The 16,341-nt window shown below is 39.6% G+C and overlaps 1 protein-coding gene across 1 annotated transcript; it reads right to left on the bottom strand.

The window, feature by feature from the left end:
* Positions 1–128: 128 nt before the first annotated feature.
* kdm2ab (lysine (K)-specific demethylase 2Ab) lies at positions 129–15,590 on the bottom strand. The gene is made up of 23 exons (XM_055034808.1): positions 15,397–15,590; positions 14,958–14,996; positions 12,057–12,195; positions 11,814–11,892; positions 11,684–11,730; positions 11,139–11,317; positions 10,856–10,962; positions 10,637–10,730; positions 10,165–10,318; positions 9,873–9,988; positions 8,453–8,579; positions 8,071–8,348; positions 7,914–7,991; positions 7,540–7,794; positions 7,126–7,254; positions 6,830–6,916; positions 6,515–6,736; positions 6,376–6,405; positions 4,624–5,669; positions 3,225–3,388; positions 2,974–3,120; positions 2,176–2,391; positions 129–2,098 (listed from the first exon to the last, which is right to left on the bottom strand). The coding sequence occupies exons 2-23, from the start codon at positions 14,991–14,993 to the stop codon at positions 1,917–1,919; spliced, it is 3,912 nt and encodes a 1,303-aa protein (XP_054890783.1). The 5' UTR covers positions 14,994–14,996; positions 15,397–15,590; the 3' UTR covers positions 129–1,916.
* Between the last annotated feature and the right edge of the window lie 751 nt (positions 15,591–16,341).

Raw genomic sequence — 16,341 nt, 5'->3', positions numbered from 1 at the left:
GTTAACTTTTTGGAAAGTCTGTGTCCAGTTATACCTGGTGTAAAACACAGCATTTCACAAAAAAGAAAAATCCTACCAACAGTCCAACATGGTGACGGTTTTGCTTCTTCTGAACAACTTGAACTGAAGGAAACATAAATCATTGATCAGAAAACCCTGAAAGACAACATCCACCCATCAGTTCAAGAGCTTGAAGTAAACCACATCTGGATGTGCAGAACAACACCAGGACTAACCGAGTAGTCGCTCAAAAACAAGGATTTTGAAGCAGCCTTGTCAAAGTTGGGGCGTCGGCCATTCAACACCTCAAAATCCACCAAATTGACCGATCTAAAACAATTTGACAAGAAGAATGAAGAACTCATTGCACCAAAGGCTGTCGCAGCCATTTCTGACTATTCAGGGGGAAATTAGGTCTTCATGTAGTCAGACTGATTAAAGCAAATTTTATACGTTAAAAAAAAATACATTAAAACTGCATTTGTTACTTTTATCCCATTAAAATTGAGCTGAAACATGTTGGAAGTAAGGCGAAGTCGCCGTTTCAACTTAGCAAGGATGCTGAAATCAATGTCAACTTTTTTTTATTTTTCTTGAAAAATAACAACATGAAGTGAAAAAAAGCTTCTGAAAATAATTACAATGCTACACGATCTGTTTAGAATCTAAAAGAGGAAGCCAAAAAAAAAAAAAAAAAACACACATTTACAAAAAAGTAAATATTTATATAATTATATTCATTCTTAGGGGTATGGCCAGGGGAGCAGTCCAGGAGGAGAGCTTTGTTTCAGTTTTAACACTTAAAGGAAACAAAAACAAATGAGCAAATTCTCCAAATAAAATCTTGCATCTCCACACAGACAGAGACAAGTGAACAAAAGTGACTACTTTCACCCCTCCCCCATCCATAAAAAAAAAAAATAAAGAAAATTGTATCAAAGAGGGGCGGGGAGCAGTTTTATCTACAATATTTTTGCTTTCAACATCTGTACAAAAAAAAAAAAAAAAAAACTAAGCAATACGTGTTTGAAAATAATAGCACCTGAAGTTGAACTGCTGTTTAAAAATGCACCATTTATCTGCCACTGTATCCTTGGCTTTTCCCCCCCACACTTATTACAACCTGCCCCATCCACGGGGTGAGGTCTTGTTACTATGTTGATTGCCTACTCACATAGTCTTTGTACCTTCTCAAGCTTTACAACAATGTATACCCCTAACAACTGCTGCAATAAGTCTTTTAATTACAAAGCTGGATGCACAATGGTAAACACAGGCCATTCCAGTAGTCTGATGATTTTACTTATGTTTAGATAAAAAAAAAAAAAGAATCTCCAAGCGTAGCTGTTGTGCATAAAGCAAATGTTGACAATTTAACCCAGAGAAGAATAAAAAGAAAAGCACCCAAATGTAGTTGAAGTCGAAGCGATTCTGTTTCGTCACAATGAAAATAAGATTTGATGATGATTTAGCATAATAGATGAGTTATTTATATCCCGAGGATGCAACTCAAAGTCTTTACTATTTCTGAAAGGCAGGAGTTTGTGATGAGAGCCAACAATGGGACTTTTTTCACACATAAAAAAGTCAATGTGGTCATCCACAGGACAAACTGAGCTATTTGATCAGTCTCATTCCAGTTAATGAAAAATTATATGCTCTTTCCAAAAATTATTTCTAAAATGAACAGCAAAAAGGCTCCTGAGCGTCTCTGTAGGTACACAGAAAAAAATTAAAGTAAGATGTGTTGATCTTGCTTTAACACCTCCCTTTACCAAACACCAGTGAAGTAAGCAAGCGCTCCAGTTCAGACCCCACCCCTCCTGCAGTCCAGTTTCCCTGCAGAGTCAGGTCCGGAGACGCGCCCTCTGCTCTTTGCATCTCAAATCACTAAAGCGCAGCGAGAAGGCAGGCGACTAGGATATCCGCTGGATCAGTTTCTCATCTGATAGGCAGTAGAGTGTGTTGACTGACAGCTCAGAGATGAAGGCCTCGCAGGCCTTTCTGGAGACTCCTTTGCAGCCTCGCAGGTCGAGCAGAGAGATGCATGACAGGCGGCGCAGATACTTCAAACACGCGTCTGTCAGTTTGCTGCAGCCTGAGAGAAACGAAGGCAAAGGTTAAACGTGGCGAAACGCAAACCAAGGTGTCTGTCCCGTTCTCAGCGTCGCTCACCTCCTAGGTTGAGCTCGGTCAGCGTGTTCCGGGTGGACGAGCCGACCGCGGTCAGCAGGTTGAGGGAGTGGTCGGTGAGGCTGTTGCAGTGGGACAGATCCAGTTTAGTTAAATGGGGCATGTGGCGGATCACCAGCCGCAGAGTGGGGTCGCCGATGTCCAGACCTGCAAGCCGCAAGCACTGCATGCTCCTCAGCCGGCTGCGGTTGTCACAGCCTGGCAAGCGGAGAAAAAACAAGTTTGGAGCAAATTATGGCCTAAAAATCAAGTATTTTTACTGCCACTTTATTGGGCTTTAAAAAAAAAATAAACAGCACCTGCAGATAAAAAGAAAATGTGCGCTTAAAAGTTATTGAACAAATAAGCACAACTGAACAAGTTTAGAAATATTTAGTAACGTTCCAATGTTCCAAAGTGTTGACACTTTTTGGCGGTAATGAGCTGCTCCTCTACCAGCTCTACCAATGCAGCTTCAACATTTTGAAATGTTCATTTTCTCTACCTTCCCCTCTATTTGACTTCTTGTTGGAGACTGTATGGGGTGGAGTCTAAAGACCACAGATTGTGCACAGAGCAGCGTCTTAAAGGGACATGAGCATAGCCTACCAATACAGACACAAACAAAGACAACTTTCCTTTTCTTTTATTTTCAATACTGAAAATACTGACATGGGTGAAATCATAGTCATCATCAAATTTTGGTGTCTGTTAAAATTTGTTCCATCACCCAGGTCTACATTAATATATTGTCAAGCAGGTCTTGTAATACCTGCAGTCCAAGGTAGTGATTCTGTTTACCTGGAGGTATGACTAAATCCCTGATCTGTGCGTCTTTGACGCCGTACGCGTTTCGCAGGTCCAGAGAACGAAGGAGAGGACAGCCAGTGGAGCAGAGAGCTGAAATCGACGACCAGGAACAACCAGACAGCATCAAATCCTTTAGTCCTGCAAAAATGGTTAACAGGTCACATTTGTTATCCTACTGTAGCACTACTAAATAAGGCAAAATCAAAATGAGGAGTACAACGAGGCTTGTGCTTGAGTCGTACCAGCCAGGCGGCCGATGAGCCAGTTGAGCTGTTTTTTGGAGATGTTCGTCCAGGAGAGGTCGAGTGTGACGGGTTGTCTCTTTATGATGCCTGTGAGGGCCTGAGGGGTCACAGTGCGCTTGATGCTCAGGTCAATTCGGGCCCAGAGCCTTTTATCTAAACACCTACAGACAAAGATAACTCAATGAAGCATTTCTGTCAAGCAGTTTATTTCAGATACAAAACCCACAATCCTTCCAAGAGGGAAAATGTCCCACGACTAAATTTATAAATCAGGCAAAGATAAAATTTAAGAGCATATTTGCCTGAAATTTCAAGTTTGTTTGAATCACAGAATCAACAAACAGAATCACAGGTTAACTGTGACTGAACGGCAGATTGCAAAATGTACATTTCCAGTTTTTACAGATACGTCTCTTGGATTTTAACTGTTTAAATCCCAGCCTCCATTTATAGCTTTTGTCCACAGAGGTGAAGCATAATCTGTTGCTAAAGCTTATCTGCCGAAGTCAAATCCACGTCAAAACAAGTGCAGAACTTTTTTCCTCAACTAAATCGTCCTTACACACTGGAGGCAAGCTATGTGAAATATTCTTAGATATTGCTTTTGTCACCTCACTACTCCTATAAATATCAAACCGCTGACAGTCACTCAATGTAATTTGATCAGAGGTCATAATCTATCAGATTTCCTAAATGTAAACTACATTACACGGAACACATAATCAATGGGAAGAAATTGTTTTCTGAAAATACTAATTTACATATGAATATGAAATGCAAATACTATTATGGTTATCTCTCTAAAGAGAGATGGTTATCTCTCTAAAGAGATAACCATAATTTCACTACCAAGAAAAATTTACTGATTTTCATTGGTTCAAGCCTGAAATTATGTTTAAAAATGTAAAAAAACAAATCATGGGTGAAGAATGAGAGTAGAAAGGGGTGAGATGACCCAGAGTCAAATTACTTGTTTTGACACCCAAATTACCTTTTGGTGTCTGTTAATTATCAAACTCAGAAAAGACTTTAATAAACATTAGTATGTCAAATATTGACTAGATGAGTAAGAATCTGGGATAAATGTAAAACGGAAAGGGTGAAGTTCACGCTTTAGGTGGAAACCTTCCGCAGCTTATTGTTAAAACTCCACATTAAGTCGATGTTGACTTAACTTCTCATTGATGAATGAAACCAAATCGTGAGCGACTGCTGTGACGGTATCATTTATCGTTCTGTAGCTCAGGTCTACAAATTTAAAATGGACCAGAAAAAAATCTGGTATTTACAAATTGGTCAGTAAAGCAAATAAGTTTAAGTGAGAGGAAATGGAAGGAAGTGAAGCTAGTCATAAACTGTTAATCAGATCTACAATAACTGTGTGAACAGGTCTTACCATTTGTACCAATTCTTGCAGACCGCCATGCAGACACAAAGATCCGTTCGGTTCAAGTAGCGAAAGACGGAGACCCAGACCTCCCTCTCACAGCTCGGACTGCCCGCGCAGCTCTCCCTGTCCGCTTCCCCGCCTCCTTCCTGCAGGGCGGAGAGGGGGACTCTGAGATGCTGAACCTCAGACGATGAAGAGGAGGAAGCCCTGTTGCTAAGTTTAGCTGGTCTGGCTGATCTCGTTTGTTTTGATGTGTCCAGTCTGTCTGGGTTGGAAGAACGAGAGTCTGTGTGTCTGCTCCGAGTGCGCGGTGGCGTCACCCGGTTTGCGTTTCGGTCCGGACAAGGCCCTCGATTTCTGATGGGGGGTCTGTGGAGGGCTTTGCTCTGGTTGGCTGCTCCAGAAGCTGCAGTTTGAGGGGCAACGGCCTCTAATTTCGGGACGATAGCTGAGGAGTCCTGTTTCGCTCTGGGCGGCTTTTGAAGCGTCACTTTAATAAACGAACCGTCTTTGTCCCCTTTTGGAATGTCGTACTCCGTCTCCTCCTCTTCGTTGTCCTTTTCTCCTCCGTTTTGGTTGCCCAGTCCACTTCCACACTCATCCTGTTCTGTGGCGGGCTGCCCTCGCCTCGACTGGGGCCTGTTCTCTTTATCCCCCACCCTCCTGTTGTTCAGCCCGTTTTCCTCCTCCCCCTCATCTTCCTCGCTGCTGCTGCTGTTGGTGCTGCTGCTGCTGCTGCTGTCCTCGCTGTCCTCCTCCGGCTCATGGTGTCTCCCTCCACCTCTGATGCCGCGTCCCGCTCCTCCTCCTCGCAGCCTCACGCCTCTTCCGTGACCCCTGCGAGGCTCTCCTTTGGGTTGAAACACCAGGCCATGGGAAGACTTCTGCTGCCCAAACGATCCATTACCTCCCAGAATGCCGCTGTGAGACGAACCAGTTGCCCAAGCGGAGCCCCGGATTTGGCCCTGAGACAATCTGCTGACTGGAGAGTGCAAGCGAGAAAGCATCCTGGAGCTCAGGAACCGGGGAGAGCGATCTAAAGACGACTGTTTCTTGGGGGGCGGGGTGAAGGTAAACAAGGAGAAGATATTTTTCAAATGCTAAATTCAATCAGTCAAATCTGAATGCAAAACAAAGGCATGGAATAATTCAAGTCAGGGGTGTCCAAAGTTTTTGTCACAAGGTCCAAAATCAGTGAGTTGAAAGGATCTGAGGGCCAAAAAAGTTGGTTTTACCTCATCAACAAAAAGCTAAGAATGCAATAGTTTAAACAAATAAAGTAGTCATTAATCATTCTGCATCAAAACTAAATACTTCTGCAGGTTTGCCTTATTAAAAGAAATGTAACTTTTCAAGGCATTAATAAAAAAATATATAAATATGAAAATTTTGTCAATTTTAAGCAATGAAGTCAGTGTTGAGGTAATCCTTTCTGTGAAAACACTTGGTGGATTTAGCCAGGTTTAATAAATTACTTCAAAGCAAATTTGAATGCAGCAAGACAGCAAATGATTAGTGTTCTTTCCAACATTTTCTATTGTAAGAACATTTTACTTTGTGATAAAAACTTTGTAAATAAACATACAAGGTTTGCATCAAACACCTGTGCTGGAGGCTGGGGTATTTTTATCATTTTTTTATATAAAATTAGGGCCACACACAATCAGACCAGGTCTGCAAATGGCCTGAGAACCACACTTGGGACACCCCAGTTTTAAGCACAATATTATAAATTGTGAAACAACAAAAGTTCCTTACTCTTAAAAGTTTGCTCCTCTCCATTTTTATCTGAAAGATGAAAAATGAACAAACATTGAAAAACAAGGTTTTTCTACAAACCTTCTTTCAGCAAGTAAAATATTGAATAGCAAACACTCTTGCAGTGCGTGGTATCTACCCTTTTCTTAAGTCTGTACTCCAGTGCACTCTCTCGTTTGCGACTCTGTTGATGCTGTAGCAGCAGTTTTTGGGAGGGAGGCGGCGCCGTTTGTCGGCCGTGCAGTCGGCTTCGTTTCCCTCGACTCGGACCTTCTTCACACACGTCATCCTGATACGAACGTTTAGACTCTGGCATGAATGTGGAGCCCTCCGAGTCCTCACTCTCCTCCTCACTGGAAGACTGAACAACACGATAAACCAGATGTTATACTGTAACTGGCTGAAAAAAACTGTTTCTAATGCAAGACCAAGAAACAAAAGCAAAATGTTGTACCTCTGAGTCAGAGTCATTCCCTTGGTAACATTTGGGACACTCCCAGCAGCTGGGCAGGTCCTTATTGATCTTCCCCTCACCGGGTTCCTGAAACAGAAGAAATACTTCTTAGAGTTAATCTAACACCAACCACCAACACAATAATGCATATAGTATCAACAGTGAAACCTTATCCAAGTATTAAGATGCACCTGCCCAAGTGCTGAAAGGCATGTACTAATCGATTTAATGTTTAGTTTTTATTTAGCCATCTCTGTTTCACTGCATCTCCTTCTACACCTGCATAAAAGACTCACCTTAACACACTGACGATGTACAATCTGCGAACAGGCAGTGCACTCCATTAAAGAGTAAGTACTGGGATCTGATTCATCAAACTCTCCTTCTCCACAAACGGCACATCGGGCTGTGTTTGGCAAGGCAGGCTGCAAAAGAAAAAAACATCCCACAAATATGATAAAAAATTCTGATCTCATACAGAAGATCACAATTTTTTTTTTTTTTTAATGCTAAGAATTTATATGACAGAAGAAAAGTAAAATCTCAATTTTGACAAAGAAACTCAATGACCAGTCTCTTATTCTTCAGAATATAAATAATATTTTTGGTATCATTTAACAGAATTTTAAACTAAACATTTCCCTTTGAAAGACATTATTGAGTTTTAACATAATTTTCACAGCACTCCATCACTTTGCATGGCACCTTACCATTAGACATTGCCTCATAACGCAGCTCTTTTTCATTCGTCCAGGACCACCAAATTTTCTCATGTCGAGACAGTACTGGCAGTCCCCACACTCCTTCCTGCAGCAGGCCGAGCATCGCTTGCATCTCACCCGCCTGCGCCGCAGCGCCGAGATGGAAGTGTGTTTGGTAGACCGCTTAGATTTGTGCAGAGACGAACCCAAACGGGGTCGATAAATAACAGGTGCTGGAGGCGTGGGGGGCTGGTACCATGACGGCTGAACCACAGCAGCAGAAAACGGTTGGAGAAACATGTTAGTGTGTAAAAGCAAAAAGAATCGAGCTTTTAATATCACAATATTAAAACAAAGTAGATATATTAAATATCCGTACTCACCCTTTCAGGCCACTTGACAATTGGCTCTCCAGTGCAAGATAGTTTGATGTCGTCACAGGCACACTCCCTCAGAACAGCCTGGACACAACCAGGTAAGATGGAAAATATTTAAGCTTTTTAGAACCATATCACATTCAAGAAATGTACAGCTACCCACCCTCATGTCCTCCAGCAGCGCTGCAGCATTTCTGATTCCTGCAGGGACACACTTTTTATGGGCTGGCAGCTCCTCCAGCTTCCCTAAAAGGTTCCACAGGCCCTCCAGTTCGAAAGGTGTCAGCACAGGTCGAGTTGTTCCCACTTTGCTTTCAAGCTCTTCGTCACCCTCCTCTTCCTTAATCTCTTCTTCCTCCGGCTTTTCTTCAACCTCACCGTCGACCCCATTGGTGCCATTAATGGGGGGATCGTTATTTCCGACATCTGCTCTAGTCAGTCCTGAAAAAGAGATTTAAGACGGAATTGTTTCTGTCCGATCCCGTTGTGGGAGTTCGAAAACTAGAAAAGCATAAAAGGAAAACTTTGTTTTCATTCATTCTTACCAATGCCGAGCGAATATTTCTGGAACTCCGGGGTGAGGTGAGAGATGTTGGTCAGACAGAAGAGGTATCTCTCTACGACGTACCAGCACATCTCATAGTAAAACGGGTACCTGAACTTCGCTGGCACCTAAACAATGATGACAGAAATATGTACATATTTTTAAATAATTTAGTTCACCTCATCATTACTTTTGTTTATTTTCATAAAATTTATTTAGCCACTCATGAAGTAACTGAAGACAAGATTTTCAGTAAGAGTGCATTCACACCAGTCCTGTTCGGTATGTTTTAATCAAACGCTGTGCAATTATACAGGTGAGCAGACAGACTGAACACTACGGGTGGCTACGCATTAGATGATTAACGTAAGTGTAGCTTTATGGACGAATCAGAAAATTTATTTCATATCATCCCAGTCTCAACAAACGTGCAGCAGCGCGCACCGTAGCTGGTAGATGTGTTTTTGTGACGAACAAAGGTGTCAAATCTCTTCGCCAACATAAACACAAAAGCTACAAATGTCAGGGCAAGGTGAGAAGTCATCTATTAAACTGACCGAAGATGAACACAAATGAAAAGCTGGAGTGTAGAAAATTTTTTATAAGCATATTTGTGAGCCTGCCTTTTTATTAAATTGATTATTATATAACTTTTCTTCAGGTTAACTTGGAAAGTGAGCTATTATTGTTGCAAGTTAATTTACGTCTAACAGCTCTTAGTGGAAACTCAAATGTGAAAAATTAGACAGATGTTGATATGCGATAGTAACACTGCTGTTATGTTAGATTTACCAATGTTTTATTTTATTTTATTTTTAATCCGACTACTCAATTAATTGTAAGAATAATCATTAGATGACTCGATTACTAAAATTTTAATGTACAACAGCCCTACTCCCAAGTGTTGAGACGCCCTTAAACTCCCATCAGCTTTTCCTGATCCATGACCAACCGGTTCTGAAAGGCGTGTACGTCTACCAGTAATTCAAAGCTAATACAATAACAACCATTGCTGTTTGTCAGCAAGATTCTTGCATATTCCTATGTTTCATATCATCCCAGTCTCTTTCTGTTATCATCCAATTATCAGCAACAATTATCTAGTTTAAGTAAGAGCAATAGCTTGAAATCTTCTCTTGCATCCCAGGCAGTAGATCAGGAGTTCAATTGCAACATCGCCACGATTTAAATCTTACATTACACAACGGTATATATGTACAAAGATTTACTCAACAAAACACACCAACTGCTGTAAATAAAGACTTAAGACCTTCAGTGGGAAAACTGTGAATCATGTGCAAAGAATCACTCTTATGGTACAGTTGTGTAATCACTTATTCTACACCTACTTAAACTGTGCCTTGCATTGTAATAATAGTAAAAAACTATCTGATAAGCTTAGGTATGATTTTTTTCCTCACCCGTGTGCGGTCTTCAATATTGTAGATGTTGAGCTGCATGGGGATGTTAAAGCTATGGAGAAAGTTCCCCCCAAAGACTAAAGTATCTTCTGGAGTGTACACGGCATGGATCCACCCTGCAGCACATGAAACATTCACAATAAATGTGACGATTAAGTGCGTACTTCTTCAACCTTTATGTAACCAGGATAAAACTCCTTATTTTATCCTCACGGTCAACAAGAGGAAGCAAATGCGTAGAGTTTCAAAAGACAAATGTGTTTGTTTGATCATCATTATTGGCATAACAAACCTGATGGAATAATGAAGGTGTTGCCCTGCTGGAGCTCTATCCTCTGGCAGTCGTAACACTTGTCTCCCAAGAAGATGTCCCCCTGCTTTCCCGATAAAACCCAGTTCTCGTACATGTCCAGGTTCTGAGGCGTTGGTGGAATCAACCAAAACACCTGCAAGAAGTAAATATGAAAATGTTCATAGATAAGTACAGAGTTTGAGTCATCTTAAATATTTTCTCCCAAACCAGATTAAACTTAATCATGTCTTAATCATCAGTCCTTTCAAACAGTCTCCATCTCAAAAATATTCCATCTTAGCAAATCGTTCAACAAAGGTAGGTATGCAAAGGTCACAAAATGAATTTGGAACCAAATTTTTATTTTAATTTCAACTAACGGGATGAAAAGTAATGTTAAGGAAAATTGGCCTATGATCAAATACAGCAAAAGCTCTCTCTTTTTTATATACAGCATCATGCCAAAACTGACCTTTGCCCCTCGCAGAATGTGGTACCAGACTGAAGTTCCACCAAAGTCAATATGGAAGTCTGTGAAGCAGCCCTGTACACTCATGAGACAGTACCTGAGAAACAAACACAGCCAGCTTCGGAAAACAATAAAGCAACTTTTCTTATACAACTATGTATTAGAAATGTTCAGTAGAGAACCCGAACTGTAGTGAATCAAATATCCAAGTGATTTACTCACTTCTGGACTTTGGGATAATGCATGTCAATGATTGCATTAGTGGAGTCTCTCTGTCTCTCCTTCAGATGACGAGGCCACATGTTGTCCACCCAATCAATAAGGTCCACCTGGACAGAGGAGAGAAGAAAAGAAGACTATGCCAATGCGTCTTCTACAATGCAATCTAGTAAATGTTGCCGTGGCCTTGTCAAACAGCCAAAAAGTCAAAAATATGTTAAGTTCTTTGTTATGCAACTGTAAATATGTGTAAAGATCTAAAGTGTGAAATAACTTTGGTCCTTACTGATGCTGGTCGTTTGACCAGGTTCTCCAGCCTGGTGTGGCTGAACTCCAGGCTGATCACGTTGTAGAGTTTCTCTCTTTCTGATGGTGGCGTCTCATAGTAGCGTCGCCACTGAGCCATAGACATCTCAATTCCCTTTTGGGTATTCACGTCCATAACATCTACAATCCGTCGACTGCCTGCAGGCCAGTTGACAAGAGTTCAGCGAATAACACCTCCATAAACCAAGCTAAAACTCAGCCCTGGAATAACTTCAGTTGTGAGCAGGAGGGAAACGTCAGCAGCCTAAAATACACTACCAAGCTAAAATAATTAAATATCAATTAAATTTATGACATATGTTTAAAAAAAGGTGTTGCATAAACTTTTAAATTGTGATAAAACATGTTAGACATAAAGATTTTGCTCAATTTGCATTTTTTTCAAGAAAAATGTATAACATTTAGCTTTCCAACATTTTAAAATAGTTGATCCTAAAGGCAAATAACAAGCCTAAGAAAAAAACTGTTAAATATACAAACAGACACCAGAAGTCAAGAACTTACCAACAAATAACTTGACATCACTCACACTGAAATCTGAGTCTGGCATTCTGTAAGACAGAGTCATTTTTTTAAGTGTTTCTAATTCTCATGAAATGATATTATGAGATGAAAGATAAATACACCGACTTACTGTATACCAAGCCCGTCGGTTGTCTTAAAAATAATGGGGTCCCTGAGCCCTTCTCTCTGTATATATTCATATGTAAAATCTATCAAGGAGATGGAAAAAGCAAAGCAAATTATTCAACAAACAGGACACACTGCTGTACTTGTAACTTTCACCTGCAAGTGAAGAACTAAGTGACATAAAAATAATTGCACTGCCTTTACACACCCTGAGTGGATCCATTTCATTTAAATGTGGGCGTCTCACCTTTACCCTCCATGTGTTTGACCAGATCACTGCCAAATCTCTCACACTGCAGCTTCTCATCCAGGTCAAAGGTTCGTTTCCCTTCGATCTCATCGTCTGAGATTCCATCGTCCTGGTACTGTCTTCGCGGAGCCGTCCGCTGAGGAGGAAAAGTGGATTTTAAGAGTCAGACAGAAACAATTTGAGTGACTCCAATAGCAGAGTCAGTTTAATGTATAGGTGGGAAAAAGCTTTGGAGAATTTATCTCCATATGTTCTCTTGTTTTTTGTGCCCCAAATTATTTTTTAATTCTTTGATTACACTTTTCTCACTTCCCTTTCTCCTTCTGTCATCTTGGTGACTGTATCCAATAAACACTGTTATGTTGTGATAGATCTAAGCTAGTTCAATTGTTAATCATGTGATTCTGTGAAAAAGCAAGTTGAATTTTTTTGAAGTCTAAAGACCCCCAGGATTTCTTAACTTATTGTGAGCACTGACAGAAAAACAAAACAGAACAAAGAAGCAACTCTGGAGACCTTGTGAATGACATTTAAATATAATTCACACCAACATTGAACTGCAAGTTCCTATAAAACTTTAACCCAGATACTTTCCGGGCTAAAAATGATCCTTTTCCAAATTCCTTGACAAATCAGCATCATAGCAACTAATGCAAAACAGAAAACAGCCACATGAGCAAATAAGATGCTCATTTAAAAAGCTGTGCTCCAAACCACAACTGGGACAAAGACTATGCTGCTATTCTAAAGATATTAATTTGGAAAACAGCATGAAAGACCTCAAACTACACAAAAGCAAAGTCAAGTTAAATTCAAAGATAATGGAAAATTTATCCTTTAAAAAGGTTCATTATAGAAGAATTGAAGGTTAAAACAAATAACTTCATTGCAAAGAACAATAATTAAAAGAATACTAAAATGATATTAATATTGTGGGTGTAGGTTAAACAAGAGAATGGCTTCAGAACCTGGAACTTATGAATAAATTTTGCCTTTCAATCTCCAATGAGACTTGTAAAGAAAAGGTTGCAACACAAGAGCACAAAACATGTCTGGCTTAAATGTGATGGAGGTGGCAGTAAAATATTTTATGAAGAATGTTGTGCCTTATGTGGCTGGAATAAATTCTTAATTAACCTTCAGCAGCTCCTTTACTCAGCACCAAAACCACTTTACAACATCATAAAAACTAAAAAGCAACTCACTATTTCACAATTGTTACGATTAAATTCAAGAACTTGGACAAAAAGACTGTCACAAATTTTTAATTTAAACCCAACAATCCAGGCTTTAGCAGAGCAGCTTGAACTTGTTCATAAAAATCTCAATAGTTTGGTTGAGAAACATTTCGGAGACATGGTTTCATCAGGGCAAAGTTTCCACTTTGATTTTTTTAAAAGTATGTAAAGGAGAAGATAAATTATGGTTTGACTTTGTTAATCACCAGGGATTTTTTAAACGGAAAATCATAATAGCAAATGAAAATATTTTTAGGCAACAACTAAAGCAAAAGCATAGGATGCGACAACTAATTGACAAAAATCATTTGACTTTTAATTAGCAGGTGAAATTAATAAAAATAAATTTAAAAAACTATTTGTCCTGATCATTAAACACTGCAAAACTAAGAGCTCAATCAATTTTCATTCTATAAACCCATCAACGACACGTTCTGACTTCTTTTTGTAAAAACAGATAATAGTAGAGACATCCACTTTAATTCATAAATGGGTATATCCTTTTAAGATTTTTATTTTCTTTTGAGTTCAAAACCATTTCCTCTCCTCCAGCATATATTTTTGTCCAATGTGCTTCTGTCATCAAAAACCCAAACACAAGGTTGGCCAAAATCTGAGTCTGCAGCTCATCCCTTAAAGAAAATCATAACTCACTGTCCATCAGAACAAGCTTGTTCCTGTATTTCTAGCAAAACATCAAGCAGCATACCTACTTACAGTACATGCAAAGACACTGGACAAAGCTTGTTTTTGATCTGCTCTGAAATCGTGATTAGTCTTAAACTAATCACGATTTCTTCTAGATGAAGACGAAAAATCAATTTGCCTGAGATCACTCAACCAGCTGCGGTATCACTTCATGTTGCACACAAAGAATTACCACAATACAATGGCAGGAGTTAATCTTCTACACACTGCCCCCTTTCAGCCCCCCTCCCACATGTGAAGCACTGTTTGGCCAGACAGATGGATTAAACCCCTCCACCCCCATTACCAAATATGTGCTTTTCTCACACCAAGCAAACAATTATTTAAGTTTCAAATTGCTTTAAGATTGAGGAGCATTCCCCAGTCTTAGAAACTGTTAATTTACAATGTAATCAAACCAGAACTGCCTAATTATGCTAAAATGTAAAAAGAGAACAGGAAGAAAAGTGATTCATCAATTTAACTTGCAATTACATTAAACTCTATGAGAAACTTAACAAGTGAGTCAACAGGGGGGAAAAAACTATAATTCCAAGCTTTATAAAATGATGTTTAACTACACCTGTCCAGCAAATAATAAGATAAAAGATTTTAAATATATTGTCTAGGTGGACTTTTATTGCTTTAAATCTGAAAGAAAACGGGTTGTAAAAAAAGGTGAAACAAGGTCGCTGAACAAACGCTATTAGGGTAGATGGTGAACTTGACCTTCTATTGAACCCAGGGTCTTTAAACAAGTTCATTACAACCAAAACAGAAAGGCTTCTGCATGGAATCAGATGCACAAAAGAAGCCGGCCGTTTCATTCAAACACATCACACAAAGGTTTCATAATTACTAGCAGAATAAGGCTACATATATTTATATATTCGCTGGGCATCAAATGGATCTTGGACGTGTTATAAACAGCTAAAGTGTTTAGCAGAGGTAGCATCTGGGCTAAGTTGCTTACCAGTCGTTTGCTGTACCGTGTGTGAGGATCTTCCATAGTCTGCAAAAGAGGAATAAAGTTAAATCTCTAAAACGGGCAAACTAAGCCCTTAATGACATTGCTATAATGTCACATTTTTCTTTGAAACTAATATTCTTCTATTTGAGCCGGGCGCTCACTGCTAGTTCTCGACTGCTACTATTGCCTTAGCCAGCGAGCTACGGCTAGCATCACACGATTGGTTTTTTCCACAATATATTCTTATTTTTCAAACTGCTAAAGGTCGAAGCTGACAGCAACATAGTTAATGAACTAATATGTGTCGCTGTAGCCAAACGTCAGCTGAGAGGGCAAGCTAGCTCCGCTGACAATACAGTTCTTAGGTCGTCGGCTACAAATGATGCTAACTAGCTAGTTGTCGCTAGCCCGTCTACGGTAGTTGGGAGATTTTCATCATTACCTTTATGTTTAAACTCCGCTAAGACGGTGTGGTGGAAGTAATGTGTCCCGACTAACGCGCCTGTAGCCTCTGGATACGGTTTCTCCCCATGTTATGCGGAAAAAAGACCAGAATTTTTGAGGTGTTTGTTATTGTGCGATAAAAGTTAGGAGCTGTCGACGGTCCGGGCCACCGCCATTTTCAGCTGGTTAGAAAACACACACAAACACTCACGCACACACACAAAAAGGAACAAGATCGAATCCCCGCCCCCTTCCCTGTTCACCACCAGACTGGAGATTAGAACGAGCTGCTGTGATTGGACACAGCGGGTGCTATTTAAAAAGCTATTACAATATATTAACATTCGAAGGCGTTTGATTTATCCGCCGGCTGACGGATTGGTTACTTTGTTTCATTAACGTCCGGATCAGAGCCGACAGTAATTTTGAGAAGTGACAAACAAAAGAAAGAAAAACAAACTACTTATAATTCGACGAGTTTCCATTTACAGCGAGTTAAAAATGCTACATTTAGAAATCCAACCATCATGAAACATTTATTAATGATGGTGGCTGTAATGAAAATAACACATGCTCAAACGTTGTTATTTTCTAACAATAGTTTTAATCTGAGAAATTAGCCGCATCAAAAGGCATCATGTAATTCACTGAACACCGACGTCTATCAAAAATACATTAATAAAATACAAAGAAAGTAAATAAATGTATACAAAAACATATTTAAAAAAAAACGTTCAGAAATCAGTTTGATATGGGAAATGTTACGAGATTTATATGACTGAAATATTATTCTGACAAATGGGTGGGGGGGGGATAATCACAATTTACCAAAAAAAAAAGGGTTTTCAGTTTTAATCTCCTTGTATGATCCTTTAAAATTTGACACTCTTTTATAAATGAGTAAAACAATAAATCATCTCTGTTTCTTAAGATTACATAATTA

Source organism: Poeciliopsis prolifica, unplaced genomic scaffold, assembly GCF_027474105.1.
Source record: "Poeciliopsis prolifica strain line A6 unplaced genomic scaffold, Auburn_PproV2 SCAFFOLD009, whole genome shotgun sequence".
NCBI lineage: Eukaryota > Metazoa > Chordata > Actinopteri > Cyprinodontiformes > Poeciliidae > Poeciliopsis > Poeciliopsis prolifica.
The sequence above is the reverse complement of the archived record's forward strand: the minus strand, read 5'-3'. Positions and strand labels throughout refer to the sequence as shown.

What these genes read in the sequence shown, in the direction of transcription:
- kdm2ab (XM_055034808.1), bottom strand. Translation starts at nt 14,993, where the DNA reads ATGGAAGATCCTCACACACGGTACAGCAAACGACTG. An exon ending in GCTCATCGGCCGCCTGGCTG is followed by an intron (nt 3,121 to 3,224) that starts GTACGACTCAAG and finishes CCATTTTTGCAG; the next exon opens with GACTAAAGGATTTGATGCTG. An exon ending in GGATTTAGTCATACCTCCAG is followed by an intron (nt 2,392 to 2,973) that starts GTAAACAGAATC and finishes TCCGCTTGCCAG; the next exon opens with GCTGTGACAACCGCAGCCGG.